Source organism: Arachis ipaensis, chromosome B09 (genome assembly GCF_000816755.2).
Source record: "Arachis ipaensis cultivar K30076 chromosome B09, Araip1.1, whole genome shotgun sequence".
NCBI classification, from domain to species: Eukaryota; Viridiplantae; Streptophyta; class Magnoliopsida; order Fabales; family Fabaceae; genus Arachis; species Arachis ipaensis.
In genome coordinates this window covers 146,446,550-146,459,293 of record NC_029793.2, presented here as the reverse complement: position 1 = coordinate 146,459,293, position 12,744 = coordinate 146,446,550, and the positions used below count along the sequence as shown (strand labels likewise).

At 34.8% G+C, this 12,744-nt stretch overlaps 2 protein-coding genes across 4 annotated transcripts; both read right to left on the bottom strand.

The window, feature by feature from the left end:
* On the bottom strand, positions 1,923 to 5,948 carry LOC107618150 (serine/arginine-rich splicing factor RS40). Of its 2 annotated transcripts, XM_016320108.2 has the most exons (7): positions 5,877 to 5,948; positions 5,662 to 5,765; positions 5,107 to 5,217; positions 3,564 to 3,676; positions 3,236 to 3,468; positions 2,302 to 2,949; positions 1,923 to 2,201 (listed from the first exon to the last, which is right to left on the bottom strand). In XM_016320108.2, the coding sequence occupies exons 3-7, from the start codon at positions 5,210 to 5,212 to the stop codon at positions 2,177 to 2,179; spliced, it is 1,125 nt and encodes a 374-aa protein (XP_016175594.1). In that variant the 5' UTR covers positions 5,213 to 5,217; positions 5,662 to 5,765; positions 5,877 to 5,948; the 3' UTR covers positions 1,923 to 2,176. The 2 variants fall into 2 exon arrangements, with proteins under 2 accessions (XP_016175594.1, XP_016175595.1); XM_016320109.2 differs by lacking the exons at positions 5,662 to 5,765; positions 5,877 to 5,948 and adding an exon at positions 3,901 to 4,238.
* LOC107619494 (traB domain-containing protein) lies at positions 9,829 to 12,243 on the bottom strand. Of its 2 annotated transcripts, XM_016321792.2 has the most exons (7): positions 11,807 to 12,241; positions 11,500 to 11,624; positions 11,250 to 11,338; positions 11,080 to 11,154; positions 10,798 to 10,908; positions 10,347 to 10,442; positions 9,829 to 10,261 (listed from the first exon to the last, which is right to left on the bottom strand). In XM_016321792.2, the coding sequence occupies exons 1-7, from the start codon at positions 12,181 to 12,183 to the stop codon at positions 10,004 to 10,006; spliced, it is 1,131 nt and encodes a 376-aa protein (XP_016177278.1). In that variant the 5' UTR covers positions 12,184 to 12,241; the 3' UTR covers positions 9,829 to 10,003. The 2 variants fall into 2 exon arrangements, with proteins under 2 accessions (XP_016177278.1, XP_020966924.1); XM_021111265.1 differs by lacking the exon at positions 11,080 to 11,154 and having other exon boundaries at positions 11,807 to 12,243.

The window sequence follows — 12,744 nt, the reverse complement described above, 5'->3', positions numbered from 1 at the left end:
AAAAATGGCTTCTAAAGATGCGGCTAGGAGTTCTCTTTGTTTGAACGTGTTGAACGATGAAAAAACCTTTTGATATGACCATAGACCATAGTGTTAAACGTTGAAAATGGATATACATTGATAACACATCCATCTAAGGGTTTCTAGCAAGACGATAAGCTTAGTGAAAAGCTTTGGTCATTACTTACAAAGTTTTCCGACACTACAATAGCTAGATCTTTAATTTTCAAAGGAAAGGTCCAAGAGACACATGAGATTTGATTTGGTTAATTAATATATATCTTTATGTTACATGTTCATAGGTCTAACACTTAGCAGGGATGTTATCAAAGATTTCACTTCTTAAAATTTCAGACTAATGGATATCATTTTACATCTTATGCCATAGTTTAAAACACTTTAGATATTATCCTTTAGCATACTAAGAACTTACAATAACAAAGATCTTTGAAATTCTTCTGTTGACTTAGTCACATTAATTAGTAAAAGCCATTAATTTCCCATGCCACTTTATCAATACACAAATAGGTTTATTTTTTCAAATAACATTACCTTCATCTTAATTACTAACAATGCTATTAATGTATCTGTTTCAATTTATTTTTCTTACTATACTCAAAGGGTACCTAGGTAGCTTCCGTTTAGTGGAATTATTTTATTCGAAAATGTTTGGTAACCAAAGAAAATCTGCCAAAAACAGTCATAACTTGCCTTATTTAACATTTATTAATTATTGTGACAATTAATTAATGCTAAATAAGGCAAGTTCTTATATACACAACTATAGTCTTATTAGTGGCACTAAATGTCCTTTAATCTTGTGACGCAAGTACATACTGATATTAAATTGAAGAGAAAAGTAATAAGGCACATTCACACAATCATGCACGTAACTAGCTAGTCTCTTTACACCTATAAAAGAAAAGAACAGAAGTAAATATAACTTTCCACGTCTTAATTTTTGTGAATCTTTATCTGAAATATGAAATCTCTTGTTCTTTTATTACTTTCCGTCTAAACTTACCAGTGTTAAACTTTTTGTCAATCAGATAAGCCTCTCTGTCAATACTTGAAGAGCTAATAATTAATATATAAATATGTAAAAGTTATCAGTTAATGAGTTTGTTTAGTTTCACATTGATCTGGCTGCGTTCATTTTTGAAGATTTGAATGTGATGTAATGTTCAATTCACTCATTAAAGTACTTTCACGTGTCTCTGGTCTAAAGTTATTAAAAGGAAAAATGCTTCCATATGTTCAATTTAATATTATATTTAAAAATATAAGAGATATGTAATATAATAACTAATATATAACACAAAATAAATCCTATAATCTAAATTTCTATATTGTCGAAAAAATATCATTTATGTCTGAAAATGGGAATAAACTACAGTTAAGATATTAAATCTTGAACATATATGACATTCATAGCATCCCGTGATCCCTACAGCATTATTTTTCTTTTTTTTTCTTCATGGGAAATGGGGTCATATATTGAAAGTTAAGATTCCAATCATTTTCGAATCAAATCATAGATATAAAGTAATTATTTAGTAGCGTACTCACTTTCAATTCAGAATACCAACTTGCAATTAGTTAAAATAATAAATATTTCTGTCTCTTAACTGAAAGTCTCAAATTTAGGTTCTAGGATCAAATTTAGGCTTTAAAAATACGGCAATAATGCAACATTTGTATGACTAACATTGATGATTAAACCAATTTAGGTTAGTCGAGTAATCAACTCACTCGTCTGCTTAAACAAGTGCCGGGAGTTCGAACCCCGCCTTGTGCATGCAGCAACTCATTGGCCACCAACAGACCCTTAAATGGAGCTCAGATCCGCGACGGATTAGTCCTTAACCTGTCGGGTTGAGGGATACCGTTTGGATAAACCCAAAAAAAAAAAAAACCATTGATGATTAAAGATATATAAAGTGCCATCTATTTCACTGTAAACAGATTCTACAATATTAAGCAGACAACGAAACATGAAACTATCTAAATGAATAGAAAGACTAATCAGTTGCAACATCATCATCACAAGTTCCAGATCTTTATCCCCACTACGCTAAAGTACTCTGATCAAAACAAGACAAAAAAATGTTGTCCTGCCATAACCCAATATTACAATTCAATTGGCCCTTCTGGCTTTGTCATCCACAGACCGGAATCATTCTTCTGCAGGGGGCGACTGACTGCATTATCACAAATAGGAAAAAGTGCGAAACAATTTCAGACAAGTATCTTAAAAAGGAGACACAAAAATGGGTAAAAACAAATACAAATTATGGAAACCTGTGATATGCTTCATGCATGGGACTTTCAGGACCACTATAGTTGGGGCTATCCCTTGGTTCAGGCCCCGTGTTTGGGCTTCCTGGGCTTCCTTTATAACCATTGTAAGGGCTAGGGTTCCCTTTTCCATCGGGACTATCCCTGGTCTCGGGGCCATTTACAGGGCTAGCCTTCTGAGTATCATAAGGACTTCGACTAGGACCACGGCCATTTTGGGGGCTTGTCTCCCTTCCATCAGGACTATGGGAAGGAGAGATTCCATGGTCAGCTCTCCCACGCTCTTTGTGGTAAGGGCTTCTGCTAGACCCACGGGAAGGATCAGGGCCATCCCTCTGTCTTCCATATGGACTAGCGCTTCTACGCCCATAAGCAGGACTAACTTGCTGCTCTCTTCGAAGGGGACTATGGCTACGACTACGGCTGCGGCCTCGGCCATAGTCAGGACTGCCCCTTTCCCTCTTATATGGACTAGGCCCACGGCCATAATCAGGGCTACCCCTTTCTCTGTGATATGGACTGGGTGACCGCCTTCCATCACGGCTCCTGTCACGCTGACGATCATGACCTCTCCCAGGACTATGTCCACCTCGCCTGTCGTCATCATCTTTAACAGCAAACTCAACTGAAATAACCCGATCCAATAACTTGCTGCACGTTAAAATTTGAAAAAAGTAAATAAAAAAAATTGAATGTTATAAGTCCAACCATAAGCTAACTACTAGAGTATACTGGGAAGATGAAATTAGTAAGAACTAAAGGGCACCCATAATCGCAACAGAACACGGTGAGCAAGAAAAAGCCAACCCCACAGAACCTCTTAATAATGGTCAAGTACTTATTAAAGGCCAAGGAAAAATTTCAGATGTCAAAAATATCTTGATCAAAGATGCTTGAAATTTCCAATCATAAAATATTTTTAAATACATCAAATTACCTCATATTTGTAGCTTCCAGTGCTCTGCTAGCATCATCCTCTGATTCATACTGAACAAAAGCAAAATTCCTTCTGATCCTCACACTGGTTATCTTACCATATGGCTCAAAGTGCCGCTCCAAGTCCCTTGTTCTGGTATGGTATGTATCAAAATTAATAACAAATAAGGTCTTTGATGGCCTCCCATTAGCTGATCTTCTTGAACTAGCAGGTCTTCTGATGCCACGCTCATGCTGTATAACACAGTATGTTCAATGTTGATGAAAACATAAATGGCAACAAAATGATTAACAAGTACTCTCATCAACAACCATAAATAATGTCTCACCTTTGTCCATTCAACACGAAGCCTGCGACCCTTCCGACCAAATTCAATACGATCGAGGGCACGAATTGCAGCCTCAGCATCTCTGTCATCTTCCATATAAATAAAAGCAAATCCTACAAACCAAGCAAAGTATGCTAAATTAAGCATTGAATACTAACAAAAAGATGAGACAACTTGATCAATGGGCCCAGTCCACAAACACTTCAACTTGTATCGAACAACTGGCCCTTCAGCTACAGACAAACCATCATCAACACAAAGTAACTCGTAAATTAAAAATTTTGGTAAACCTCCTTACTTCTATAAACTAATTTGACCAATAGAAGTAGTAACAGACCTTGAGTATTAAACAAATTGGTGTCAAGAACAAGAATCCAAAAGAGTAGGAGTCATGGTGGGGTCAATGGAAAGTGAGTGCCCTCTCCATCTATCCTGCTGCCTCTGCTGTGAGGTTGGCAAATATGTCAACCTCAAAAGATGTCTGAGATTGAAGGCTGGGCAAAAGGCACGAAAAGTGAAGGGCATATGTGACTGAGGAATACGTGGAACGGTTGTGCCATTGCAGATCAAATTGAATGATTCTTCAATTAAAGAAGAATGTGCATCTCAGGCAGGAATGGATTTCTGAAAATCCCATCCATTAGCTTGGGAGTAAATGGATATGCCAAAATATTCCTGCGTCAAAGAAAATGTTGAGTATGGGGGCCGATGCTTCAAAAAACATTATTTTTTTACTTTTAAAAAATATCTTGAACCCCCCACAAATGCTCAACAAGGTGCTGGTCCAACTCTTGAAACTGAATCACCAAGCTGGCTGCGGAACCACATTATGATGCCGAATATCAGATAAGGCTGCAATCGCTCCTCCCCGCTGGTGGACGTTTTACAGGTCTAAGCAAATATGTGAGGTGTGAATTTTTTTTTCCTTATTCTCACCTACAAACTTGTGTTCCGGATGATGAAACGGCACAGGTACTTTTATTATTAGGTGTTTTCAGTTCCCAAGTCAAACACTTATATTATAAACTAACCAATTTATTATTATAACAACCGAATCTTATAATACAGAGAGTTCTCCCATGAGACCCTGTCCCACCATCATTTATCCTGAAATCCCCTGGAGCATAGATGATAATAAGTAATTTCTTGTTTGTTTCTGAATTTAGTCGTATGGATATTAATTTACTATAGTTTTAAGTACCAATAATATCGGTCTCTCCTTAACAATTAGTCAATTAGATTGAACCAACCGAAAGGCAATAAACCCAAATAGAATGAATATTAACCATAATAAACCTGCTGTCTCAAAGATTAAGGAGGCTGTTCAGTTTAAGGATAGAGCATATCTCAGATGTTAAAAAGTAATATTCCACAAGTAAACTTCTGAAGTAGTGTAAAATCCAACAGGTCAAACATCCGAGTTCAACCTCAAGTACCCAGTTCATCAAAATCTCCTATCCAATACACTCACAGAGAGCCAGCTTAAAGTGAACAGAAGAAACTTGGGAGATAAAGCAAGGAAAACAAAAACCAAAGCACTTACCAGACTTCATATCCACCCTATCAACCTTCCCATATCGCTTAAAAAGCCGCTCCAGCTCAGACTGCCGGGCATCATATTCAAAATTTCCACAGAAGATAGGCCTCATTTTTCCTACAAGATGTATGATGCAACGTTTAGTGCCAACGAGGTTGAAGCATGGATAAGCATAACTAGATAATTGTCAGATTAGATCGATTCCATAATCAAACTAACAATAATACTGCTATCCTATACCATCCCTGAAAAGATTATAGATAACGTCTGGATAGAAACGAGTATAACCAATCTGTCAAAAGACATTGCACAACCAAGATAAAAATCTACAAATAAATATTAAGCCTCACATGCAAATTTTCATAATCAGAAAATCACATTCCCATTATACACTTTCAGATTATTTCGAATTCTCTCAACATTCAACAAATCCTCACATTCTCGTTTGTAAGACAGCTATATAATCTAGCTCATTCAGCTAGCCACATAAATCAATTAAAATTAATGTTAAACAATAAAAGGGGCAGAGCATAATTCAAAGAAATAGATTAAAAAACGCACCTTGTAGCAGAGGTCAAGTAAGAGAGCTGTCAGATCTACAATAGACAGCAGCAAGAATCAGAAACTCGAATCCAACGCCTGCAGATTCCAGATCTCGGATTTTCCTGTAAATTAAATAGAATCCACAAAATAAAAGAGAAAAAAAATTGAGTGGAAATTCGAAGCGAAGAAAACGAGATTAGATGGTGGGAAATGAAGGAGCGAGGGATTATTACCTTGGCTAACAGGCGAGAGAGAGAGAGAGAGAGAGAGAGAGAGGAGGAGGAGGAACCCTAAAAGAAAAATATCACTAAATCGTCTTTAAAAAAAAACAGTAACATTAAAAATTGCTAACATTTCTTTTTTTTTTAAATAAACACTTAAATCAATGAAGGTTGTAGTAGACTTAAAGAAGGGGGTTGAATCTATGTCTTTCTTTTAGTTACTGAAATAACCCCTTTTAAGTATACTTACAATTCTGATTCTGTTTGAACTCATCAGCTAAAATTTATGAGATAATTTATTTTTGTCTCATGAATATCAGAAAACAGAACATGGCAGAGAAGAGAAAAGTTAACACCAGCATGTATCCTGGTTCAGTTGCCTTGTGCTATGCAACCTACGTCCAGTCTCCTCCACAACAATGGAGGAATTTCCACTATAGTTAAAAATATTACATACACCAATTTCACAGGATTGACCTAATCCTTTCACTCTCAAGTTCTAACCTAACTTGACATTGGCTATGCTAATACCTAACTCTTCACTCTTAGTGCTAACCCAACTAAGAAAGGGATACCTCACAGGTACAAGATACAAGACACAAACATAGCTAAAGAAATCTGAAAATAACTCTAGACTTTTCTCTCAAGTGTATCACTCAACCTTTTTCACTTATTGGCTTTTACTTTAACTCTCTCAATATGCATTTTTACTCAAGAAATTACAGAAAGATAAACATTAAAAAGTAAATACAATCTGTAACAAACATGAAGGAGATTGACTACATCAGCAGCCTCTTTACTATGTGATAAATCAGATTTGCATGTCTCTGATTCAGTTCTTCATTTTTGGCGAAATGCTTCTTTGAAAGAAAGCACTGTCCAAGTAGAGGAACTTCTTCAGAGCTCTTCACAGAACAAAACCTCAATACACTGGGTTATCTCTCCTTAGCTTCTAAGTGAACAACAAACCTCTTTTATCTCCTTCAATGTTGCTTGGTTGTTCTTCCTAGATCAACTTCTTGAGCAGTGTGCTTCACCAACACCAGCCGCTCACTTTCTCCCATTTTTACTTAAATTTAGGACTTTGCTTTTGATCTCTTTGGTTGACCGAAAACCACAAGTCATCATGAACAAAAGTTTCCAATGGTAAAACCTTATCTCGTCCCTTGAAAACTAACTTGGTCTCCAAGATATATATGTTTAAGACCGTGGATTTACAGTATAGAAGAACAGACAACATCTTTCCTATGTATCTCAGAATGGATAGGCAGAACGTTGAAGATGAAGAGAAGAAGATCTGATGCATGTAAAAGGAAATGGATTACCTTTAATCTTTTCTTAATTAAGCTTGATTTGGTTTGACATCTACCTTTCAAGCTTAATCTCTCTCTTTCTTACTTCTTTGGTGATTAGCTTAGGGAAGAAGCTATCTCTCTCTCACTTTTTCTGATTTCTGACCAAGGCACAAAAGTGAACGTTGCTTTTGGTAAAGCAATTGATAGGGGTTTGCTTGCTGAAATCAAATCGGGCTTGGATCGGGTTATGATTTGCTTGGCCCGTTTTGATTTCTCAGCTTTGTTTCCTTTTGGGCTTCGTTTGTGTTATTAACTCACCAGCCTTGTTTTTATTTTCATCTAATTGGGCTGCTCCATTATATTTATTTTTGGCCTGCAACATATCATCATAAATAATCAACACTAATAATTTATTTTACCTAATAAAATAATGTTTATCATCATTAATTAATAATTTAGTTAATTTTTTAACTCAACAATTAATTTTTCAAAAAGAATGAGTTAGGGATTTTGGTTTCTGTTATTGAAAGAATAAATGTGAAATTTTAACCTTGTTTGCACTTCTCTTCTCAATTTTCTTCCCAACATTGAGAAGAAAAAATTTACAAGAGTCCCATGCCTACATTTTTATTTTTCACTCAAATTCTGTTCTTATCCAAAAAATAAAAAATGGGCTTTTCCATCCATTTTCTTCTCTTACATTTTTCTTCCTTCTAAATTCTTCTATTCCAAACAGTATGTTAGAGTGTTGAAAAATTAGTTCTTTACTTAATCCATTGAAAATAGTTTTTGTTTTAAGGATTATCTGAAACAGTAACTTTGGCCTGAACGTGAGATTTAGACTTCTTCTAAAGTAGCGTTCGACTTATGCTAGTGTGAAAGTGCCGACGTCCGAGTTTCTCGTGAAGAGGTGGGACGATACTTGCAAAATATTCTAATACTTAAATTAGCAAAGATTTTAAGCAAATTTTTAGTATATTGAGTTCTGAATATACTTGAGGATGTTAGTGTATGCTATCTTTTAGAGTAGTTCCACCTTTAATGGTGGATAATCATCCCCTTGTTGGAGGGTTATTGAGATCTCCATTTTGAAAGTATGGGATAGATTGTAGGAATTAGTTCACTAATTCGAGTAGATAGGGTTAGAATTGACGTCGTTTAATAATCTGACCTCTATGAAGTCGGACTCGAGTAGGATTAGTGTCGCTTAATCTGATCTCTATGAAATTCGATAGACAGAAAAAATAAAAATTCTTATAAAAATTCGGGCTAACTTTTTTTGGACCTAATTATTTTTTGGATTAGGGTATGAACAATTTTATAGTAACTTTTGTATATATATATGATTACATCTTTAATCAATTCAACAAATAGTTAAATTTTGGATAAAAGTAAATTTTGGAATATAAATTAAATATAATTAGATTTATTATACGATAATAAAAAAATAATAGACCCTCTAATTTTATAAATGGTATTCAAAATAATTGTCTATTTTGTCATTTTTGTTCTTCTTTTTTAGTTTTTCTCTTGATCCAACCCACTATTTGTTCTACTGTTTTATTTAAGTTTGTCCATTTTCAAGCAGTTTTTTGTCTATAATGCTGCATTTGATTTTGAAAACAAGATAAGATAAAAGATTAAAAATAAGACATAAATAATAAAGACTAAAATTAGTGTTATATTTTATTTTTGTTTCATTCAAAAAAATTAAAAAAATAATACTAAAAATTGGCCATTTACAAAACGTCAGTGACGTTTTGTGTTTCTTCAATTAAAATAATATTTTTTATTACAAAACGTCAGCGACGTTTTGTTCTTTCATGATTAAAAAATTTTTTTTATCGCAAAACGTCAACGACGTTTTGTGTTACTACCACAACCGTGTAGAACACCAAAATGATCAAATATTTTTGTATTTCACATTAAAATTATTCATATATAAAAATTTTAGCCGATAAACTACAACAAATTATGAAAATTTAATTTATTCTCATTTTTTTCATTAAAAAATTTGAGATGAAAAATATAATAATAAAAAATATAATTATGAAAAATTAACAAAAATAATGAAATAAAAAATAAATTATATTTTTATTAGTATCTTTGTATTCTTCTTATCAACACAAAATATACTAATTTAATATCTAGACACAATGCTTCTATTCATATCACGTCCACGAAATACAATTTTATGTTTTGATGTCCTATCTAAGTATCTCATACTTATATAAACAAACGCAGACTAACATCCCGGAGCACTTTTGCTGCATAGATTGCATCGTATATTCGGTGTACACGAGTAAATCTTTGAGGATCTTTGGGAGGAAAATAAGGATAGAAAATGCAATCTGTTGGGCACTTTCATCTCTAATTCTTACAAGCTGCACACCCCCTGACTTGAAATCAAATCCAGACTGAATCTTAGAAGAGAAATTCCATTTCTTTCACGTATTTGTATTGAGATGTCACCACCACCAGCAAAATTAATTTGTACAGGCTATTATTCCAATCAGGAATGGAATTAGTTCCATTTTAGTAAACCTGTTTATTTTTTAGGAACAATACATTCAAATTGAATAATCGTTTTTTCCTTTATATTGCAGATGAAGCACTGGTTGTTGGTTTTGAACCATCATAGCTAGGATCAAACTTAAAAGCTGCACTGGTGGTTCAACTGACCAAGAGTTTTAAAATCTCAGCTAGTCCTCACATGAATTGGATTAGTCCAACATGGCATGAGAAGTTCTATTTAAAAGTTGCATGTATAACAGTTCATATGCACATATATGTGATAGGATTTGTGACAAATTAAACAATGTAAGACTAAATAGAATTGTGTTTTTATGTTGTGTGATATATGAATTGATATAAGGCCCATAAGAGAAGACCAATGGCTGTGTCCCTGATTAAACCCTTAACAAGGTCAAGAATCCATTGATAATTGGAATCTCTTGTGCCAACAAGATCTCGAAACCTCAAATTGCCTGTATCAGATAAGAGTGCGTATATTACACCATTCATGTGCCCTTTTCCAATAACACCCACCACGCTTTTACAATTGTTCACAGCTTTGCTTCGCTTCAATGACCATGCAAGATACTACAAACGCCAAAAAACCATCAACATCTATATATATACTCATTTGTACTTGTTCACAAATCCAAAGGAATAATGAGAATCTTACAACATCTCTTTCATGTATGAGAGGCGGCAATAGTGATGGGTATGTAAAACCTAGTTGCTCATAAAGTTGAAATGTACCATCCTCTGAACTTGCTTCCTGCGTGCAACTCTCACAGTTAGTCTTTTGAGAATATTAATTAATAAGAGAAAAGGATAAATAAGTCCCTGAGCTTTTGTTCTGCGGACATTTTCGTCTCTGACCATTGAAAAATACTTTTAAGTCTCTAACCTTCACAAAACTTGGACGGATCAGTCCCTGACGGAGGCATTTGGACAAATCAGTCTCTGACAGAGGCATTTGGACGGAGAGACTGATCCGTCCAAGTTTTGTGAAGGTCAGAGACTTAAAAGTATTTTCAATGGTCAGGGACAAAAATGTCCGCAGGACAAAAAGTCAGGGACCTATTTATTCTTTTCTCAATTAATAATATATGATGGTTTTGATGAGGAACCTGAAGCTTATTTGCAGAAATGTCAGAAGTAGAAGAAGCTATCCCACGAATAACCGAGGTGACTAAACTTAGTTTCTGACTCCATTTTAAAGCCTTCCATGCTCTCTGTAGCTGCATATATACATAGTAATTATTATATATCATAGGAAACATTTTAAGTGCACTGGGAGTATTGGTGTTCCAATTGTTTTAACCGTTCATCTGAATTATAAAAAATATATATAATATATATTGGTGTTCCTATATCATATTCTATATTGTTGCCTTTATATATGTACGTACTGTTATTTCAATGGGACGATCTCCCAAAACAATCTGTGCACCAACTTGCTCAGAAGCTTTTCGAGCAGCACGGAACTGCATCGTATATGTAGTATTCTAATAAGAATATATATAAAGAAGAAAAAAAAAAGGAGATTATACTATAAAGAAGAGCGTTAAAATTGAAACACCTCATCACCAAAAGGGCGGTTAATATCTGAAGAGATCTTGGATGAGAAAGCAGCCAGAAGCAATCGCAATGCCAAAGCAGTTTGACCACCTGATCACAACATTTATTACATAAATAAAATAAAATTATTGTGTAACATGCATTGTTATTTATTAAACTACTCTTCCACCTTACTTTAATCTATGACAACAATAAAAAAGTTTCGTGATTCACAAATTCAGCCCAACAGAATACATAAATTCAATTATTACCCAAGTTTATGCTGCGACCAACAGCTCCAAAGAAGCCAGTGCCAGTCAAAGAGAACATGTTTGATCTGAACTTGCCTACTTCATCAACGTCATCATCATTGCCAGATGCATACATGATCCCAGCTCTGGAAATTAAATCTGCAACAACTGAGATTAAGATGTGGATTCAAGATTGTCCAAATTTGATTTGCATAGCTTGCTTTCTTTTTATCATTCAGCGAAATCTCATAATCAAATTAAATTAAATCTCATTTCAGATATGGACTCAAAGAAGCACCGTTAGAATAAAAGAAGAATGAACGCTTGCCTGCTTCTACAGAGTTCTACAACCACATTATCTGGTCTGAGACACCGCACCACACGCTCTACCTCCACGGCGGACCCCTGCGAAACATGGTTGGTTCCGACCAGCCAAATCTCCTCGGGTTCCACGAACTCAGTCCTCCAAGAAGGGACAGGGCCAAACCTCTTCTTCTGCACCAAAACCAAGCTCCCATTCTCAGCCAAGTCAAGCAACTCAGGGTGCCATTCAGCTATGGCTGCTTTCGACTCTTGACCAATCTCTTCCCTGTAATCGAAACTGGCAGGCGGGGCTTTGATCGAAACCTTACTCAATGCTCTGATTTGAGGTTTTCTTGAGAGGAGTACTGCAGGGAAGCTTGATTTCATAATAATGGAGTCCATAGAATAATATGGTACACACAAATTAAAGGGTATGGTAGCGGGGATGATAGTGTATATATATGAAACACAAATGTAACAAACGTCCTACACCACACATTGTTTTTATTGTTTTAATTTGTGGACTATCGTTATCTCCAAAGTGGATGCTTTTGCCTCTCAAATGGTTTCATGTAACATGAGAGTCCAATAAAAACAAATATTCGCCTGGCTATGTTAAGTGTACATTAAAATCAACCATCAAAATCCGTATAAAATATATGTTGGAAACTAATTTTAATATATGAATAACGTTTTGATATTCAAGATAGAGGAGTGCTAGGGGGTCAGCAACTTTTATGTTTTGTAACTATCAATTGACCATCAATAGTATTTTTAATAGTGTAAGATTAAATTCAATAATGTAGAATTATTCAATTTTCTTTTGATGGTTAAATGTTGCCAACTTTTTAAAAAATTACTGGTCCCGAGACTTTCCCTTCGAAATATGTTTGTATGGAAAAATAGTATTTGAAACCACGTGAAATGAACGGTGTAAAAATATTATTATATATTTATTCATCA